At 41.5% G+C, this 21,048-nt stretch overlaps 1 protein-coding gene across 1 annotated transcript in view; it reads right to left on the bottom strand.

Annotated features, from left to right (window-relative positions):
* Nucleotides 1–461: 461 nt before the first annotated feature.
* The window catches only part of DCT (dopachrome tautomerase), a 44,471-nt gene continuing 23,884 nt past the window's right edge, over nt 462–21,048 (bottom strand). Inside the window, exons 4-8 of the mRNA XM_030199538.1 lie at nt 19,100–19,266; nt 16,004–16,183; nt 12,694–12,829; nt 10,529–10,730; nt 462–1,205 (exon numbers count right to left, since the gene is read on the bottom strand). Coding sequence (XP_030055398.1) covers nt 1,024–1,205; nt 10,529–10,730; nt 12,694–12,829; nt 16,004–16,183; nt 19,100–19,266 — 867 coding nt within the window. The 3' untranslated portion in view covers nt 462–1,023. The remainder of the gene's footprint in view (nt 1,206–10,528; nt 10,731–12,693; nt 12,830–16,003; nt 16,184–19,099; nt 19,267–21,048) is intronic.

The raw sequence follows: 21,048 nt of genomic DNA, 5'->3' as shown, positions 1-21,048 counted from the left end.
TATGGGCCAGATTCTATATATGGTGCCTGAAAAATCCGCGCGGAACAAATTTCCGCCTAAGTGTATTCTATAAGCAGTGCATAGATTTAGGTGTGATATATAGAATACATTTAGTTGATATCCCAGTGCCTAGAACTACGTGTATCTATTTACACCAAGGAAAATGTGGCGTAAATATAGGCATGTAGATTTAGGCACAGAGGACCATATTCTATAACAGTGTGCATAAATTTTGGAATGCCCATTTCTCCAGCTATAACCATTCCCCTCTTCAGCTGCATGCATTAGAATTTAGGTGCTCTGCGTTACAGAATACATTAAGCAAGTTGTGCGCATAAATTCTAATTATTGCCAATTAGTGCTCATTATTGCTTGTTAAGTGCTGTTTAACACTGATTAGCTTGTTAAGCCAATTAAGTTATGCACATTGTTATAGAATATGCTTGAATTTTGGTGTGGAACACTAGGCACGATATATAGAATCTGGGAGTATGTGCATGGGCATATTATAGGCCAGATTCAGTAAATAGTGCCATAATGTAGGCACCGAAAAATTCAGTGCTAAATGCTATTCTAGTTGATGTAACTGAAAGCAGCCAAGTTAGGCTCAGTGAGACAGTATTCTGTAATTCTGTGCACAACTTTTCAGACTGCCCTGACATACCTATGGCTACGCCCCCTTTTCAGATATGCACCCTGGGAGCTAGGCATTGTGTCTTATAGAATAGTGTGCATCCACTTGCATGCACAAATTTAATGAGTGCCAATTAAGATCAATGATTGCTTGTTAGCACCCAATTACTGATGGCTCAAACCTTATTATCCAATTTATTTGTGTGCCCATCTCGGGAGAACCCCCAAAGCTGGATGTGCAACTTTGGATGCCATATATACAATCCAGGGTTATATGTGTAAAAAAAAATAGGTAATTATAATTATTTTGCTAGACCCACATCTTTCAGCTTTCAAACTGTTTGCTGAAATATTAATAAACAAATAAGATGGTACTGTAGAACTATTAATCTAAGCCTCCTCAGTGTATTTTGTATTGCTAAATTTTGCATTCATGAGAGGTTGAAAACCTTTTCTTTGCCTCCTGTGCAGGAAAAGGATCAGCAGCATAAGCAGCACAATTAATCCAAGAAACGCTCCAGCAACAGATGATCCAATCAGAACAGCCAATGCACGAGCATCATTGAATGAAGCTGTGAAGAAAACAAGGTTTGAAACATAATAAAGAAAAGCAGATGATTGTTCTAGGTACCATGTCAATAATTTAAAGACTAACGGGCCAGTGTACAAAGGGGCATACATTTAGCGGCCACAGCTAAATATATAAATATCCATAACTTTTTTAATGGATAGCGCAGTCAAAAATTCACTTTGAATGCTATAACACTAACTGGATAGTGCTGGGGTGGGGCAAGGGTGTTTCACATAGCTATATGTACAGCAATGATATTCAGTCGCTATTCATATAGCCAAGTAGTGTAATTTAAGTTTTAAAAAAAGCTGTCCTAAATTAAACTGTTCAGCAATATGTATAGGAGTGAATTCTATATATGGAGCTGAAAAAAAGCGCTATTCTATGAACGGTTTATAGAATAACGCTTATGCTTGGGAATTGAGTCTACCTTTAGGCACGGCCTTTTGAACCAACTGGAACATGGTGCAAATGTAAGTAGCTTCAGTAGGCACATGTCCCCCCTCATTCTAAAACAACACACCTACATGTTAGGAATGCCCCCGTTCCGCCCATGACCCTCTCATTTTTGTGCCCCCTTTTTGAACTCATGCCTCTATTTACACATGTGTATCCCAATTAAATCTAATTAGTGCCAATAACTGCTTGCTAAAAAGCCAATTATTGGTGCTAATTAGCTCGCTATTTAATTAAATTGTGCATGTGCCCAATTTCCATGCACAATTTTTGTGACTTTTATAGAATTAGGGGCTTCCATTTTTTAACCGCGAATATGGACTATGCATAGGAAACAATATTGTTTTCTTTCCCTTTCTGAAGGCAGTTAAAGCCCGGGGACATTTCATTTGGCTATCTCAACACATTCCACAAGCTTTCATTAAATTGATTTGAAATTCTTAAATGCTCAGTGAGTAGTGTTGGAGTGATTTTAGAGGACTGGTTAAAGCATAGGGCCCTGTTTACTAGGCCGTTCTAGCATTTTTACAGCATGCTACAAATTAGCAAGCGCTAACACTAGAGACGCCCCTAGGAATACATTGGCAGCTCTAGAATTTAGCGCATGTTAAAAATGCTAGCGCACCTCAATAAACAGGACCCATAGTTTGGAGATTAACAGGGTTGTACGTTCCTGCTTCTTTTGTTTACGTATGAGTCACCATCTTAAAGCCTTCCTCATTCCAACTAAATTGGCTTTGGTAATCCATTTTACTTTAACTTTTAGAGAGGACAACGGCAATTCCCCATCTTAAGGATTGTCTAAATCTAATTTTAAAAGGCTTTGGCTTATACAAAATAGGACTGCTCATCTGTTTTCTGGAGCAAAGAAGCAGGATTGCATCATCCTGCTTCTTCTTGTCTTTATTGGCTTCCCCTTGGAGCCTGCTCTAGATTTATTCAGGTCAATGTTCAGTCAAAGTGGTCTGTGTTTCTTTGAAATGTCAGCCACTGTGCTGAAGTTACTCGATGCTGATATCTAGATAATAACTGGCATTCCAGAAACAGCAGTTAGTACCAGCATTATTCAGATAGCAGCGATATTCAGCCTCCTATCCAGGTATTGTGAGGACAGTCTTTTTGCTCTCCTAACTTAACCCAGATAGTAGGCTGAATATTGCTGTTAATTAAATAACTCTAGGCAGGGGTGGACTGACCATTGAAACAATAGAGTAAAGCCCGATGGCCTACAGCAGTAGGGAACCCAATCTCCCCTAGCCTCCATTTAGTTTAACCACTCTTGATAGGTGGTTAGGGGCCCATAACACTTATTGTCCAGTGGCTCAGACCACTATCAGTCCCCCCTCCCCCTACTCTGGGGACCACCCTCACCCTGTCCACAGACTGTTCCAAGACTATCTGGAAAGTGCTGGGGCAGTCTGGAATTATTTTCAGTGGCATTATATGGATAATACTTCTGAAATTCGCTAACTGTCCCCAGCAAACAACACTTATCTAGTTAGCAGGTGCTACTACCTAGATAAGGGTGATTCAAATCAAGCCAATTGTGTTTAAAGTTTTGCACAGAGGCAAGTCACACTAGCTCTCTTGTCTCTTAATCAGAATATGTTCCCACCCATCCATTAAGGTCCTCAAAAAATGACTATTACAGCTACCTTCTTTGACTGAGATTTGATTGACTGCTACACATTCTGGACTTTTTTCTATTTTGGCTCTTGTTCATGGAACTGAGAGGTAGGAATGATTGTTTCAAAAATCATATGAAAGCTCAGTTATTTGGCCAATATTTTAGTGCTGTTTAATGATTGTTTTTGCTGTTTTAATTGGGGTTTTTTTTGCTGATTTTTATATATGGTATTTTAAGATATAAATATGGGGGTAGATATTCAGCCCACAATGGTCAGCATTTTTTTAAATAGTGACAGCTGCAGGCAGAATTAGCCCCACATATTCAGTGCCAGAACATGTCCGACAGCTGGAGCTTATGTAGGTTCTAACTGATATTCAGCTGAAGCCCGCATAAGACAGTTGTGCGGGCCCAACTGAAGATTGTCCGGGACCCACATAACTTTTTCTCTCCCCCCCCCCCAAGCCCCCGAAGCAGCCCCTTCCTTCTCAGCACTCTCCCTCAGCCTGTGACATTACCAATCCTCCTCTCTTGGAACGTACCCCCACTCCTTTTAGCTTTCAGTTCACTTAGAACTTTCTCCAACTTGGGGCTATGGTGCTGTGGGTCTTCATTAGAAGCTGAGACTTTTCTCCTGTTTGTAAACCTTTTCCATCTTTGTACAGCCACTGCAGCATTTGTCCCAGTCAGATGTCCCAGACTAGCTCCCTTAGAAAACCTGATACGTGTACACCCTGAACCCAGCCTGCAGTATCCTAGTTCCCAGCTAGCTCAAGGAGCAGGAGCTAGTCTCAAAAAATCAAACTCAGGTAGGCCTTCTGCACAACAGTTCACAAGACTGCCACCCACCAGTTGGACCAAGTAGTGGTTATATGAGGGGTAGGAATGGTGCCAGTAGGCTGGGCCAGTGGCAGGTGAGTTGTAGTTGCAAAAGGGTATTGCCTTCAAGCAATAGCCAACTTTAACACTAATTCATCTTAATCCTTGGTCCATGTAGCCCTCTTATGGACTATTCTCAGGCTAAGTGGTGCCCTGACAGTTGGGGGTCTTCCATCGATTTTGTTACGTGCCACCTTGGTGGGAGAAAACAAAGCTTTGTATTTGTGCTTTTTAAATGTATTGTTTTTCCTGTTGTTTTACCTGCACTTTGCTGTTTTTCAGGAGCCTTGCTGCTTTGCCCCACATGAACCAGCGTGCTTCCGAGACCCTAACCCAGCCTCCATCCAGTGCATAGGTGACGTCCTATCCCTGCAACTATTCTTACCACTCTGCTTGTGGCATCCACACCACTGATGCATGCAGAAGGAGCACACCCAAGGAAGCAGGTCATGCTCCTTTGACAAGCTCCTTGAGACCACTCCTGGATGACTTCATCTCCATCCCAGACTCTGTCCAATATCCCTCCGTGGTAAGACTTGTTTTTCCACTCTAGCACTCTTCTTTTGGGGTCTTTCTTATGGCATCTATCCCTGTTTTCTGGGGTAATCACCCTCTATTACCCCTGCCCCAAACTGGGCCTCACACTTTGAGTTTTCCTAATATGTCTTCCACTCCTGCTCTTATTCCCTCTGTTAAGCTGCTTACTCTTTCTATCTTGCTGCTTAACTGTTGCACCCCTTATACTTGATGCTCTATCCACCAATCCTCTCTTTTCTTTCTCAAGGAGACTTGGCTCCATGAAGGTAAAGAACCTATCTTACCTCAATGTCTCCCGTCAGGTTATACTGCCTTTTCTACCTCTTGTTACTGATTCTCACGAGGTGGAGGATGTAGCAGTTTGTGCTCCCTCCAATCCCCCATTCTCTACTATGGATTATGATTGCTTCCCTTTCCCCGATTTTCCGCTCATGCATTTAGATGGCATGGCCTTGTCTAATCACCTCCTTACCCCTCTAGCTCTTCTTTTGACCTTTTCTGTTCAATGCCTTACTGATATCTCCCTTCGATATCCTTAGTGACTTTAATTTTCATGTTGACAACCCCTCACGTCCTTTGGACGCCCTCTTCCTCTCCCTCCTTTCTGGCCTCTCTCTCCTTCAGCACATCACCCCTACTCATCAAGTTGGCCATAGTTTAGATCTAGTCATCACTCATCTTTGCCTTACTTTTCATCCTTTTCCCTTATCTGACCATTCTCTGGTAAAAGTTTTACTTTATTCTCTTGGTCAGACCCTTCAGCTCCTATGTCCTCTTCTTCATTCTCTGACTTTGTCTGTTGACCCCTCTACTATTCCTTCCCTTCATCTTGCCTTTCCCTCAGATTTTGCAGATAATACTCTCTAATCAGGCTATGATCTGGAATTCTACTTTAAAATCTGTTCTTGAGCCCCACATTCCTTATTGTTCCTCCGGGCCCCCTAACACTCACCATAAACTGTGGTTCAATGATAGTCTCCATCTTTGTAAACGCCACTTACTGCATGCTGAGAAGATATGATGTAAGTCCATATCACTACCACATTTAAACCATTACCACAAACTCCTTCATGACTACTCTGCTCGATTGAAAATTGCTCACCGTGATAAACTATTCCAGTCTTATTCATGAGTCACCCAATCAACCTCATGCTTTGTTCTGGCTGCTCTCTAGGCTATCTTCCCTGGGCTCTGTTAGCACTTCTCTTCCTTTCTTAACTTTTGAGGAGTTTGCACAAACCTTTACTGACAAGATTCTAAAAAACATGGCTGTCTTTCTCCCATCTGGTTTATTCACGCAAGGGTCTTCCTTGACACCTCTTTCCTCATCTCTGGTCTATGTGTTCAGTTCTTTGCCAGCTCCAATTTTACTTGATCCACTTTCCCCAACCTCCAGTTCCTCTTGTTCTTCTTTTAATTTCCTGTCGGTTGCTGATCTCTCCCAAATCTTTGGATCCATAAAGAAGACTTTCTATGCTCTCAGTCCATTACTACTACTACTTATCATTTCTATACTGCTACTAGACATACACAGCATTGTACACTGGACATGAAGAGACAGTCCCTGCTCGAAAGAGCTTACAATATAACTAGGAGTGGCAAACAGGTTACCAGCATCCTGGCTCAGTCACCCTAAGCATAAGCTCTTCCTGTTGATATTAGCTATGATCACAAGTAGCCTTTCCACTGGTACTGTCCCTGACACTTGGAAATTTTCTGTTAAATCCTGTCTTGAAGAAAAACTCACTTGATAAACTTGACCCCTCCAATTACAGACCCATCTCTCATATTCTTTTTTGTCTTGAAACTTTTGGAGAATATTGTTTTTTCTCAATTTAGCTATCATGTAGAGGCTTCTTTCTTCTTACATCTCTGACCATCCGGTTTTCAGTGTGGACATTCTACCGAAACTATTCTTGCCTCTCTTCTGAATGGCATCTACTCTGCTTTCGACAAGGGATCCTCTGTTCTTTTGATTTCTTTAGACTTTAACTGCTGCTTTTAACCTTGTAGACCATTCTCATCTTTTATCCTGCCTTGCTTCTGTTGGTATTTCGAGGACTGTCCTTTCATGATTTGTTTCACTTCTTGCTGATTGCCAGTTGGCAGTTCATACCTCACACGATATTTATTCACCTGGTGTCCTCCAGGGCTCTATTCTTCACCCCCTTCTCTTTAATGCTTTCCTGTCCCCCCTTAGCTCTCCTGATCCAAAATTCTGTGTTCAGTTTTTATATCTATGCCAATGACATTCTGTTGATCTCTACATATTGTACTTTTAAACCTAATCTCTCTGTGCTGGAATTATGTCTCAGTTCCATTGACAACTGGCTCAATACCAACCGCTTAGCCACCATTTGGCTTTCTAGGTCCTTTCTTACCCCCTACTCTGAGCTCCTTGGTCCGGCATATGCTAATACAACTGGTGGACTCCCTGAAATACTAAGGCATTACCTTGGATTCCAAACTGTCTTTTATACTTCAGATCTCCTCTGTTGTCTGCTCCTGTTTTTTTTCTCCCTTCACTTGATTTGCTGTGTCTGCCCCTTTCTAGATGATGATGCCTGCACTACTCTTCTCCATGCTCTGGTCATGTCAAAAGTACTTATGCTGGTCTTCCCTCATCCCTTATCAAAAAATTACAAACTGCCCAAAATACTGCCATCCGTATTCTCACAGGTGTTTGCCGTTTAAAACCATATTACCCCAGTGGCTTCCTATCTCTTTTAGAATTCAGTTTAAAATCCTGAACCCATAAGGTACTTTTTTCTGATGCCCTGTCCTACATTTCGTCTCTAATTGATCCTTACTGACCCAACCGTACTTTACGTTCCTCCACTGCTAACCAACTTTCTATTCCTGCTTTATCCCACGCCAGACTATGAGCTACTCACAACGCTGCTTTCGTTTCTCTGAGCCCATCCCTCTGGAATTCTTTGCCATTCGCGCTTTGCTTTGAACAGTCCTACACTGCTTTAAGATTGCCCTTAAGACTTATTTATTTACTGAGGCCTTTTCTTAGGCCCCTGCACCCAGGTTTGTGTCCTTGGTGAGCTGCTAGCATTTGCTCCTTCTTTTGCTCCTTTTCTCTCCTTTTCAGCCTGCTTTAATTTCTCTTTTCTTTATCGGTTGGAGTTCCTTTCTACTTTTATTTATTGATCAATTTTAATTGTTCTCCGCTTTGATTGCTCTGAAAGGTGGTATATCAAATGTCAATAAACTAAACTAAACAACTCTCTGATGTTGGCAGGTCCCCTTCAATTACACAACCGTGTAGGTAAGCTTCTGATAGCAGCAGCAGCAGCAGCACGGTGCCCTGAGTGGTGCTGTTCATCTTCCAATAACTCTGGTCTCCTCTTGTGTCATGCCCTCTCCACCTTAGTATCGTCAGCACTGCTGTGACTATGGGGAGCTCTCCCAACATTGTTGAGCCTGGCCGGACAGAGCATCGCAGTTGGTGCCTTGTTCCCTCTCTCCTTCCACCCCCATTTAAAGCTTCTGCAGTAGGGAAGTGGTTAACACAGCTCCTACACAACACTCACTGACCCTCAGTCCCTCCTGTGCTACTTTTCAGTGTTACCACACTGACATGGAGCTCTCCATCTGGAGTCCACAGCCTTCTGCTACAAAAGTCTGATTTGGAGCAGCCACCTCCTCATTACTTTGGACAGGATTCAAGCAGAAACATTGGTGTAACAATGTTGCTGTCATCACCATAACCTCAACTCTAAATGGGGGAGCAGAGTGAGATGGGAGAAATAGTTTCCTGGTTAGGGGGAACAGCGAAATAGGATGGTTGGGTCTAGGGGTAGAGAGAATACAGCAAAGGTGGTATGTGAATGTGTGTGGGTTGGACAGTTCCACAATGAATTTGCACCAGTGCCCAAGTGATCATTGCATCACCAATGGCAACCAAAACTCTGCTGCTTGAGTGATTGGGGCAATGACTAAAATGGATCACATTACACCTTGACTTATTAGGCTTCATTGGTTTCCTGTGGTTTGCTGAATTAGATTTAAAATATTGTTGCTAGTGTTTAAGGCCTTACATAATGATGCACCTTTGGCTATTTCTAAGTGTTTGAAATGTATTGCCTTGTTAAAAATGTGAGGTACCAGGGGAAAATATTTGCTAGATGTTTTCTCATTTCATCAGGTTTGTCTGGAGGAAGATCGCTCCCAGATGTTTTTTTTTTTTTTTTATAGCTGGTCCAACAATGTAGAACAAGCTTCCTCTAGAGCTTCGGCAAATAATGACTCCTCTTCAGTTTTATTTATTTATTTATTTCAGAACCCATTTTGTTAATGGAGTTTTCAGTTACACAGGCAGATAATTGGTCTGTTTTTTTCTCTATTATCTTTTTTTTTTTTTTAGTCAGTAGAATGATTTGATTTTAGTTGTGTTTATTTGTATAGTTTTATTGTATATGTTATAAGTTTTATGTACTTTTTATTACAATCAGCTTAGATTGTGTGGATAATGTGGGAAATAAATTTTATAAATAAATAAAATAAAATAACCTCTCATACATGACATATTTCACCTAGTAAAGAATGTCAATGTCCAAACCTATTAACTATGTCAATGAAAACATAAAATCCATGGATTGTGTTAACACAACTCTCAGAGAGAAACTGTGGTAGAAAGTGAAAACTTTCTTTGTGGAAATGGGAGGGGGATCTCAAATATAATTGGAACCTTAATAAAAAAGCTTATGGCAGGGTTCATCAACTCTATACACTGAGAGCTGCACACACTTCATATTTTCAGACTAAACAAATGTTACAGCTGAACATGTTCACGGCCCGTATCTATATAGTATGGGATAATTTTATAAAGGCCTTTTTACATGTATGTGACAATATCCATGTGCAAAATGCATCTTATAAAATTGCCCTGCATAAAGACATATGTGTTGACCATAACATACCTACTTTTTCATGACCCACACTAGGATGTTTGAAGATGGGCTTTTGGCAGTGCATGGGTGGAGTTATAATTTAGGAGCGTACTTTACAAAATATATGTGGTCCAGAGGCGTAGCTTGGTGGGTTAGCAGGGGAGTGACTGCTTCCCATATTGGACTTCTGACGGTGCTGGTGCCTATTTTAACATGATCTTTTGCGTGAAAAATATGCACCAGTGCCAGTCCGCTCTCTGCTCTCCCTGATGCCTCAACCTGGCTACACTTCTGGTATGTTCATGCATGCTTAATTTCACACCTGCTCCTGAACATGTGTATATGTATGCCAATTTTAGGATGCCAGTTGGCGATGATACACTTTTGCTCTCTGATGAAATACTTTGGATCAGCCTTGGATCACTGAGCATATGAGCTGTAAGCTTTTTATATATATGATACAATCTTTAAAGTTCAGATCTATCTCACTGACCCATGAAAGCACTTGACGCCAAAAAACGGCCTGTGTCGGGTCTACTAATAAAGGACTCTTGACTAACCCATGCTTGAACGGCCCTTGGTGCTTCTTTGTATTTCCATTGTTGTATTCACTTTGACCCTCTCTTTTGCATATGTGGATTCATTTTAGCCAAGATTTCTGTAGCTTTTTTGGAGCAGTTGTATAAAGACATATACAAGCCCACGTGTCTTTAAATATAGGCCAAATATCAGCATTTGCTTGACCTACCAGCATAGGCAACTTATTATAAAATTGACCTCACTATCTGAACAATAGTCATTATGCATCTCCTGAGAAGTAGTCTTATTTGTGGACCTCATGGGTTCATGATGTACAAGTCTTGCTTATGGAATATAGTGATGTGGTTTCCCCAATATATGCATTCTCAGGGATAGGAATCTTACCTGGTAATTCAATGTCATACGCATAGCCAAGTTGTTCAGCAGTTAGAAAGAGTTCGTCATTGGTCACCGGCGGGAAGAAAGGCACCATGTTGTACATCCGATTGTGACCAATAGGTGCCAGCTCCTGAGGCCAGACAGCATCCGAGGGACTAAAGCGTTTCATCCATTCATCAAAGATGGCATCCGTGAAGGAATGAAGGACCTGTAGGTTACAAGTTGCACACCTTTCTTGTCAAAAACTTTGACAAATTTCAAGACTTAAATAGGATACAAGGTTGTATGAACATTTCCTGGATCAGCGTTCTTCAATGAAAACTCTAGGGGCTAGTGGTGGCCTCTGGAGACCTCTGGGGCAGCCTTCATTTTCCTGGCATTTTCCTGCTATGCTCTTCCTTTATACCCAGGCTCACAACAGAAAGGGGAAAGAGGATGGGAGGAAGAGCCATGTGCGTTTGAAGGACAAGGTGTTTCCCAATAGACAAAGAGAATGGCTTTGGAAATGCCAACCTCCTTGAGAATACATCCAAAGAAAATTTTGAAGGTAAGCTGGTGGGGTGGGTGTCATTGACACATACTAATCAGCAGTGTCAAGGCCTCACACGGGAAGATATTTGGTGGCTCCCCAGCTCATTTGGATCCAGAGTAGTCCCCACTTAAAAAGTTAGGGAAGACCACTTTCCTAGACCTTACACACACAAATACATAGTAGAGAAAAATTCGTAATCTTCACTTTATGTTTCTTAGCTAATTTGATAATATTTTGCTTCCTCATCTTATTGAAAATAAGAAACTATAAAGATTAAGGAAATGACAAAAGGCAGTGGCTAAGTTCTAAGAGCCTGAAATGCCCATCATGTTGCAGCTTCATAATAATAGAAGGCATACATGAATGTATGTACCAGAAAGATCACATTAGAGACATGTGGAGTCAGAAAAAAAGTAGGCAGAAAAGTACAAAAAGTCTTCAAATAGGTTTACTTGCACAATTTTGAAATAGTTCACTCATGCCCAGATGATCAGAAGCAAACGCAGGCGCTAGAGGCTGCTAGCACCATACTAACACAAACGTTTGCTACTGCCCCATGATCAGAGTCCCCGAGCACGTGAAACAACGCGCTTGTGGGCTCTGAATGCAACTAGCATGCAAATGCATGCAAAACAGGGCTTTTAGCACAAATAGCATGCAAATGCATGCTAAATGTATTCCTCCCCAATGATCAGCAAGCAGTGCGTCAAACATTGGCGTGCTGTCCGTGGCAAACCCTAAGCCAGCTCGGAGCTGGTGTTAGGGTTTGCAGACGCATACCCACTGTGTATGCTACAGTGGCTGAATTTGGTGTATGCTATGATGGTTGTAGAATGACATAGAGCAGGTTGGACCAACCCTGGACAGGGCATGCAGCAGGATTCTTAATTGTTAACTCAGTAGATCTCTTGCATTGCTATTCTTGTCTGACTTTGACGTAGGAACCGCCATCAGCCTTGTTGTTGAGAATTGGGAGGGGGAACAGGGAAGGGGAGGGTTAAATTTTGTGGGGGAAGGGTAAGAAAAGATTAGCGTTCTTTGACAAATCACTCGTCGTTCAAGCAGCCAGACTCTGGAAGATATTGCCAGAATGTTTTGTGGACAAAGTAACATCTATTTGCATCACCAACGCCAAATTACATAGGAATCCCTTGTCCCATTTAAGAGATTTTTAATGTTTACAAACTGCTGTCACAAACCTCAGTTTCTGTGATGTCATTGCACATTGATAAAATGTTGTCAAAAGAAGATTGAGTTTTAATTAAAATACTTAGAGTTGAAAAAGGATACGACACTAAAAGATCAGATTTAAACATTTGGACATTAACTGTGTTGGAAACTCTACCTTTTGGGTAGTGTTACTTAAAATTTGACATCTTAGTAGGTTAAGGTGGATTTCTACAAAACCACACAACATTGTTTGAAATAGATGTCACTTTGTGCACGTAAAAGTTTAATTCAGTGCAGGTTTGCGGTTGTTATTGCAAAATGTTTTGGGGGCTCACCATTTTTTGGACACAGTGTACTTTTCCTCTCTGTGGTAGTTGTTAGCTTGGCTATGTGTATACTTTAATGTTGTCATATTGATGATATTTTTTTACTTATCCTTATTAATAAAGACTGCAAAAAAAATTCTTACCACAAAAATGGGGTCATTGGCTGCAGAGTGAGGTAGAGAACTGGTGCCATTCAGGAAAGAGTGTACCAAGTTATGGAGGCTCATCACTGGAGAGTCAAAGGTTCCATTTGGTAGATCAAACCCTTCAAGGGCATTCCTACAGGCAAGAAAGAACGGTACAATAAAGGTCTTAAAATGCTTCATATTTGAAAAAGAAAAAAGTAAAGCAAATGTGCTTATTACAGTTGTTATATCCTGAACAATATTTTTTTTGAGAAAGATTTTAACATTCCTGGAATCAGGATTGTAAATTACTCTGAGGTAATTATATCCGAGTAAGAGACCTCATTGGTATTGACTTCCCCCCCCCTCCCCCCCCAAAAAAAATTGTGGTTTTCTTAAATAAACCCATTTACATTATTTTATGTTGCATTACATATACTGTCTTGCTTGAACAAAGTTTAAACCAAAGTGGTTTGAAATAGAATACAATTTTAAAAAATCATAACAAAATAATCAATAAAAATAAGTATGCATCAATATAAAATTAAACAATCAACAGACATAGCTCAAGGAAGACAGAATTACAAATCCAGCTTCTTTTACAGTAGCAATTAACAATAACTAACCCAGGGGCGTAGGCAAACCTGCCATTTTGGGTGGGCCCAGAGTTAACCTGGGCGGGCCTTTCCCACCCCCACCCCTACCCCTGTACATACATACAATATAGTGGGGGGTTTTTTAACGACCTGACGTCTGCCCATTTCTCTCTGAACCCCCTCCTCTGGTCCTACCTCAGAGCCGTTGCCCATTGCAATTCCTATAGGAAACCTGCGCCAGCCCTGCAGGCTTCTCTCTACCACATTCTCACCAAAAAAACAAGAAGTGACATCATTGAGGGCAGGACATGATAGAGAGAAGCCTGCAGGGCCGGCGCAGGATGCCGCCGGCAGTAGCTCTGAGGTAGACTGGGAGGGGGGTAGAGAGATGGGCAGATGCCAGGCCACAAGTGGAGAAGAGGGAGAGAGTAGTGAGGTGCTGCCACTGAAGAGTTTTGGGGGTTTCATGGGATGCTGACTGGGTGGGCCTGAGGCAAGAATGGTTGGGCCTGTGCCTACCCAGGCCCACCCTTAGCTACGCCACTGAACTAACCCACCATATAATACATATTACCGCTTCCCCTGAGGATAGCAATACAAAGTCTCAGTTATAATCTATTCGATACATAGGTTTGCCTAAGAAGATCTTAACACAAATCCAATTGCTTCAAAATATAGCTGCAAAGCTTCTTCTATTTAAAACTAATGTTGAGAGAGTTACTTCTTTATACAGCTGCGCTGGCTACCAATTGCAGCTAGAATAGAATTCAAAGTGCTTTGCATGTCTTTTAAAATCCAGTATGATCTGATTCATGGCTATTTGTTATTTGGTGTTATGACATTGTTCTACACGGCTGACTCATTATTAAAACTGAGCTTCCTACAGCTGCTGACTTTGGATTAATTTTAACTCTTAAGAAGTTTGTGCCTTTTTGCAGAACTATCCCTGATGCAGTTGCGAAAAATGGTCCTTGTTGGTTGGTCTGCTCTTTTACTGAGTTGGGGACCCTTATCTTATCTGATTTTTAACAAAGTAATGAACAAATTTAACATACAAGTTACATATTTTGATATTAAAATTGTTATAGAAATAAATATAGAATTGAAAGTTAGACCAAAGCATTTTGTTTTGACCCGATGAAGAGGCTAGGTGAGCCATGAGTGGTAGGCCCATGTGAAATGAGTTGCCACTGAGCAGTCAAGGTGCTTTTGGTTAAAAAAAAATGTATTTTGATGTGTGCCCCTGCTTTGAGATTTGTCTCAACTGAGTGAATTGGATTGTACTTAACATTCAACACTCTTGTGGTGGACGTACTTTAATAAACAGCTCTTTTTGCAAATATATTTGCATTTTAGATCACATTTATATGAATAGTTGGAAAATAAGTTGCAGGTAGACTAACTAAAAACATGTGCTGTTCATTTCCAGGTCTTAAACAGTATTGCCCTATTAAACAAATCAATGCATTGACTTCAGGGGCATAGCTACCATTGAGCGGGCCTAGCAAAATGCCCAGGGCCACCTGCAGTGATGAACCCCCTCCCTCCCTTTGTTTCTCTCTTAACCACTCCCCACCCTGCTCACAGGTCCAAGATCTCACCGACACCACCACCCCCATCCCCGTGTGGCCCAGTGTCTCTCTTACCCACTTTCCTCTGTATTCTCAAAACATACATGGATTGCTGGCAGAGGCAATGATTGAAAAATGCTTCCTCTGCCTGGCCTCACCTGGGCCTTTCCTGTGCCACATCCTGTCTCTATGATGTAACTTCCTATACGTCGGTTGTGGCACAGGAAAGGTCCAGGTGGGGCCAAGCAGAAGCAGCATGTTTCAATCACTGCCTCTGCCAGAAATCCACATGTGTTTTGAGGATTGTGGGGGGGGGGGGGGGGGGGGGGGGGTGGCAGAGAGATGCTGGGCCCATGTGGGGATGAGGGTAGAGAGATTCCAGGCTCAAGGAGGGAGAAATGCCGGTCTTTGTGGGGAGTTAGCAGGATTAGAGATATGCCAGATCACAGGGGAGGAAAGAGATACTAGAACTCAAGAACTGAGTGGGGGAATAAGAGAAGAGCAAAGGAAAGGGGGGAGATGAAGGATCTAGAGGTGGGTGGGAGAGAGAAAGACCTGGAACAAAGAGGAGGGGAAGAGTGAGATGGACCGGGGGGGAGGGGGGGAAGAGGGGGAGAGACCTGGAGCAAAGGGGAGGGGTTAGAGGGGAAGAAATGCTGGACTGAGGGGGGTTGGTGGAGGACAGAGAGAGATTAGACCGGGGAGAGAGATGCTGGACCAAGGGAGATTATGTATACAAAGTTCAATATTTTAAAATATGATGTCCTGTTATGCAATTTTACAGGATCGTTCTGGGAAGAATGGTGCTGTGGAGATCACGATTGTTAAGTTTATCAAAATCTTAGGGTAGAGGGACAGACTCAGAAGCCTGAAAGATAAATAAAGTGGTGTGCAGGGATGAAGGTTTGCCTATGGTGCTTGCTTCCTTTGCACTGGCACTGGAATGGTGATCTCAGTCCACTTCTAGAAATAGTAACAGTCACAGCCTCTTTGATTTCTATGAGCCTTTGAATCCTGCCTCACACCATGTCACTGGCTTGTGGAAAAGACCCAGAAAGAAATCGCAATGCCTTCTAAGGGACAGATGGCTCATTCTTCCCCTTTACTTACAGTGGAAATGTATTGTTTGTATAGTCATGCAAACAGAAAGAGAAGACCTACCTGAAACTGAAACTTGAATTCTGGTAAAAAGGAGGATTGTCAAATTCTTTAAGTGAAAGACATTCTTTTACATCATCCATACTTGGCAGTGGGCTGCTAGGCCTTCCGGCTGGATTTCTGCGCAGCAGACCTTCATTACTTCCATTGCATAGAGTCACCAGACGATTATAGTCATCCAAGCTGAAGCATTCAAAGTCAAACATGTGTAACAAGTTAGCAGACCTGAAAACCAGCAATAGATGGCCCTGCATGTACCAGGGATTTTGCTGCAATGTCTGAACAATATAAGCACAACTAAATTACAGTAAAACACATATATATGATAGCCAGATCATAGATGTCAATTCAGATAACATAACATAAGCATTGCCATACTGGGACAGACCAAAGGTCCATCAAGCACAGTATCCTGTTTCCAATAGTGACCAATCCGGATCACAAGAGCCAGGCAAGATCCCAGAACAGTAAAACAGATTTTATGTTGCTTATCCTATGAATAAGCAGTGGATTTTCCCAAGTCCATCTTAATAATGGCTTATGGACTTTTAAGAAATTATCTAAACCTTTTTTAAACCCTGCTAAGCTCGATACCTGTTCCACTCCTGTGATTGTTTTCTCTGCAACAATAAGGCCATCCAATTTTAGACTTCTTGCTTTTAATGTCTTAATAGCTAGACAACAAAGCAGTGCATAAATGATATCAGCCCAGCTCTTGATATATATTTGGCTGAAATCAAAGGTCCTTTTTTTTAAATTCTGAGACTCCTGAGTACCTGTTCCTTTAGAAGGCTGATTAATACAATTATGCATATTCACTTGTCTTATTTATGCATCAAAACACAGAACCAGCTTGGGAGACATTGCCTGGTGGCTTTCTCAAGGAATTTTCAATTTACCAATTGGCATGGTCCAATAAAATCTAATTAACAATTCATAGTATAGATTTAATTTCATTTTTTAAATATACCCTTTCTCTAATGAGAAAGTGGCTTGTAACAAATAAAATATATGATTACAAAATCATAAATAAAAATAAGTATTAGTATGCAACAACAGTTAAGTTTATTGCACCCTCAAATAAATCTAGTTGTGTTGGAATTCCAATAAATCAGTCTCTAATTAGACTACAGGTAATGCATTCAAAAATTGAGGGCCACTAGAGGAAAGACCGTATTCACAGTCTTTCTGTAGCCTAAATTGAGTCAGTAGGGTTATTATGCATTACTTCAATAAAAACTAATAAAAATGTTTTATTCATGTAGCATTTTATGCATATTCTTTGACAAGCATGGAAAACTATTAAACCTAAAATTTACTTCCTACTTAATTGAGAGGGGCTTCTTAGGGGGTCAATATTCAAAACGATTTAACTGGCCTATTCGGGGCTACATTTCAGTGGCACTTAACAGGTTAGTAATACACATCAAAAGGATGTATAGCTACATCATGCAAGGTTCTAAGTTAGGAGTCACGGACCAAGAAAGGGATCTAGGTGGCGTTGATGATACGTTGAAACCTTCTGCTCAGTGTGCTGCTGCAGCTAAGAAAGCAAATAGAATGTTAGGTAATATTAGGAAAGAAATAGAAAACAAAAATGAGGATGTTATAATGCCTTTGTATTGCTCCATGGTGCAATTACACCTTGAATATTGTGTTCAATTCGCCGCATCTCAAAAAAGATATAGAGGGGCATAATCGAACGGGTCACCCACGTTTTCCTGAGGATGTCCTCGCAAGACATACCTGCGAAGGGCAATCTTTTGTTTCGATAATACGGTCATGGATGCCCAAATCTCAATATTTAGGTCAACCTTAGAGATGGTTGTCCTTAGAGATGGTCGTCCCCGGTTTTCGGCGATAATGGAAACCGAGGACGCCCATCTCAGAAACGACCAAATCCAAGCCCGGTGGACGTGAAAGGAGCCAGCATTCGTAGTGCACTGGTCCCCCTGACATGCCAGGACACCAACCGGGCACCATAGGGGGCACTGCAGTGGACTTCATAAATTGCTCCCAGGTGCATAGCTCCCTTACCTTGGGTGCTGAGTCCCCCTAAACCCCCCAAAACCCACTCTCCACAACTGTACAACACTACCATAGCCCTAAGGGGTGAAGGGGGCACCTACATGTGGGTACAGTGGGTTTCTGGTGGGTTTTGAAGGGCTCACATTTATCACCACAAGTGTAACAGGTAGGGGGATGGGCCTGGGTCCGCCTGCCTGAAGTGCACTGCACCCACTAAAACTGCTCCAGGGACCTGCATACTGCTGTCAGGGAGTTGGGTATGACATTTGAGGCTGACAAAATATTTTTAAAGTTTTTTTTAGGGTGGGAGGAGGTTAGTGACCACTGGGGAAGTAAGGGGAGGTCATCCCCGATTCCCTCTGGTTGCCATCTGGTCAGTTCGGGCACCTTTTGAGGCTTGGTTGCATTCTAAGATGGCTGCTGTCATGTTAAACGAAACGTTTTATAGGTTTAGATAGTCGCAGCGTCAATCACACTTCCGGGCTGAACAGCTGTTCAGGCGTGTGCACACTCTAAATTAGATAAGGAGACATCAAAGATATGAACTTTGAAAATATTTGTATTAGGATCAATGAGAATTGCGGCGGTGCCCTTTGAAATGTGCTTGGCTCAGGTTAGCCAATACGGAAGCACACACGCTGATCTGACGATCCTATCGAAAGAAAATCTGCCTAATTAGACCTTGTATTAATTAAATATCTATTTAATGTGAAGCTGAGTATAATGAAGTAGCTGATTGATGCACTCCCTTCACCAGTTATATTAATATATGCCTAGTGAATATGTTTGCATTAAAATGTAGGCACTCTGTATCACAGAATACACTTAGCAATCTCTTTTCCAAGTTGAAGAGCTTTAATCTCTTTAGCCTTTCCTCATATGAGAATAGTTCTATCCCCTTTGTCATTTTGGTTGCTCTTCTTTGAACCTTTTCAAATTCTGTTAGTCTTCATGAAGATCGTTAATAGAAGAATCTATCTCTTTTACTTTTTTGATTAAACAACTCCCCCTTTTTTTATTAAACTGCAGATCAAGTTAGTATCAAGTCTATTTTTTACACATAATCTTTACCTGTTGCAAACTATCTCCCAGCTTGAGAATCTGGAATTGGTGCTAATTAGGCTTGGATCTTCTCGCCTTGGTGCTCCCAACAATTGGTCGGTACATACGTCACATTCATTTTGACCAGTAGCAAAGTTCCAGTACGGCAAGGCAAAGGATTCATTGCCAATCAGTCTCTATTAAAATAAAATTATACCAAAAAAACAAGAGAAAAATATATCGTTCAATGAAAAATGTGTAATGAGCTTGCTCTAGTTTTTTGGCTTTCAGTCGTATGAAAGTGCTGCTTCTAACAGAACAGATTTAAATAATTCACAAGACAGATTGTCCCAAGGAATATCTAATTGTATGGGCTTAGTGAAAACAATGATTATAGATAACACTCATAGTAGTGGCATATTTAGGCCTTTTTAGTGACTCAGGGGGCCTTTTACAAAGCCACACTAGAATTTTTAGCTCATGGTAAAAATCAGCTGGCAGTAAACATTGAGACACCCATAGGAATATAATTTTATTTATCTATTTATTTGTTACATTTGTATCACACATTTTCCCACCCATTTGCAGGCTCAATGTGGCTTACATAATACCGTAGGCGTACGCCAGCTGGTAAAGAACAAATATAAAGTGGTAATGTGGTGGAATAAGATACATGTGTTACAGACACATTTAGGAATTGTAGAGAAGAGGAATTGCGTTAAGTCCGATTACTAGCTTTAGATAGTTGTGTAGCAGGGTTCAGGCTTTTAGGTTATGTCAGTAAGATATGCTTTTTTGAATAGGTAAGTTTTTAGTGATTTCCTGCAGTTTAGATGGCCGTAGATTGTTATCACGGCTTTTGGTAATGCATTCCACAGTTGTGTGCTTATGTAATGGGCTTCTCAGCGTTTACTGTGCGCTAAGAATGCTAGTACGGCTTTGCAAAAGACCCCCTCAGAAACACTTATGCATTAAAATTGCACTTCTATTCTCATTTCCAGTCTTTGGACTCCTTTTACAAAGCTGCTGTACCGATTAGCAGTACACTAAGGGGCCCTTTTACTAAGGTGCGTAGGTGCCTACGCACGTACAACACACATACGAAACTACCACCTGGCTACCATGTGCCCCAAGTGGTAATTCTAATTTATACATGCATCTGATATGCGCGTCAGAAAAGAATTTCTATTTTCTACTGTGTGGCGCTAATTGGCAGTGTATGTGTGCTGACGATTACTGCCCAGCTAACACGTGAGACCTTACAGTTAACTCAATGGTTGGCAGTAAGGTCTCAGGCCCAAAATGGACATGCACCAATTTTTATTTTGCCACACATCTATTTTTGGCCAAAAAAAGGCCTTTTTTGCAAGCATGCTGAAAAATGGACCAATACATGTGCCTACACCAGCGCAGGCCATTTTTCGGTGTGCTTTAGTAAAAGGGCCCCTAAATGCGATGAAGCCCATTCTATTCCCATAAGCTTCTTCACATTCAGCGAGCTGCTAATGGTAGCACAGCTTTGTAAAAGGAGCCCTTTGTCTTTCTAGAGGACTGGAATCTACCTGTAAGGCACCTGGAGTATTGTGTTCAGTACTGGTCTCCGTATCTCAAAAAAGATATAGTAGAATTGGAAAAGGTACAGCGAAGGGCGACGAAAATGATAGTGGGGATGGGACGACTTTCCTATGAAGAGAGGCTGAGAAGGCTAGGGCTTTTCAGCTTGGAGAAGAGACGGCTGAGGGGAGATATGATAGAAGTGTATAAAATAATGAGTGGAATGGATCGGGTGGATGTGAAGCGACTGTTCACGCTATCCAAAAATACTAGGACTAGAGGGCATGAGTTGAAGCTACAGTGTGGTAAATTTAAAACGAATCGGAGAAAATTTTTCTTCACCCAACGTGTAATTAGACTCTGGAATTCATTGCCGGAGAACGTGGTACGGGCGGTTAGCTTGACGGAGTTTAAAAAGGGGTTAG

The sequence above is a fragment of the Microcaecilia unicolor genome, chromosome 4 (genome assembly GCF_901765095.1).
Source record: "Microcaecilia unicolor chromosome 4, aMicUni1.1, whole genome shotgun sequence".
NCBI lineage: Eukaryota > Metazoa > Chordata > Amphibia > Gymnophiona > Siphonopidae > Microcaecilia > Microcaecilia unicolor.
Note: the sequence above shows the minus strand (reverse complement) of the source record. Positions and strands in the feature narration are given on the sequence as shown.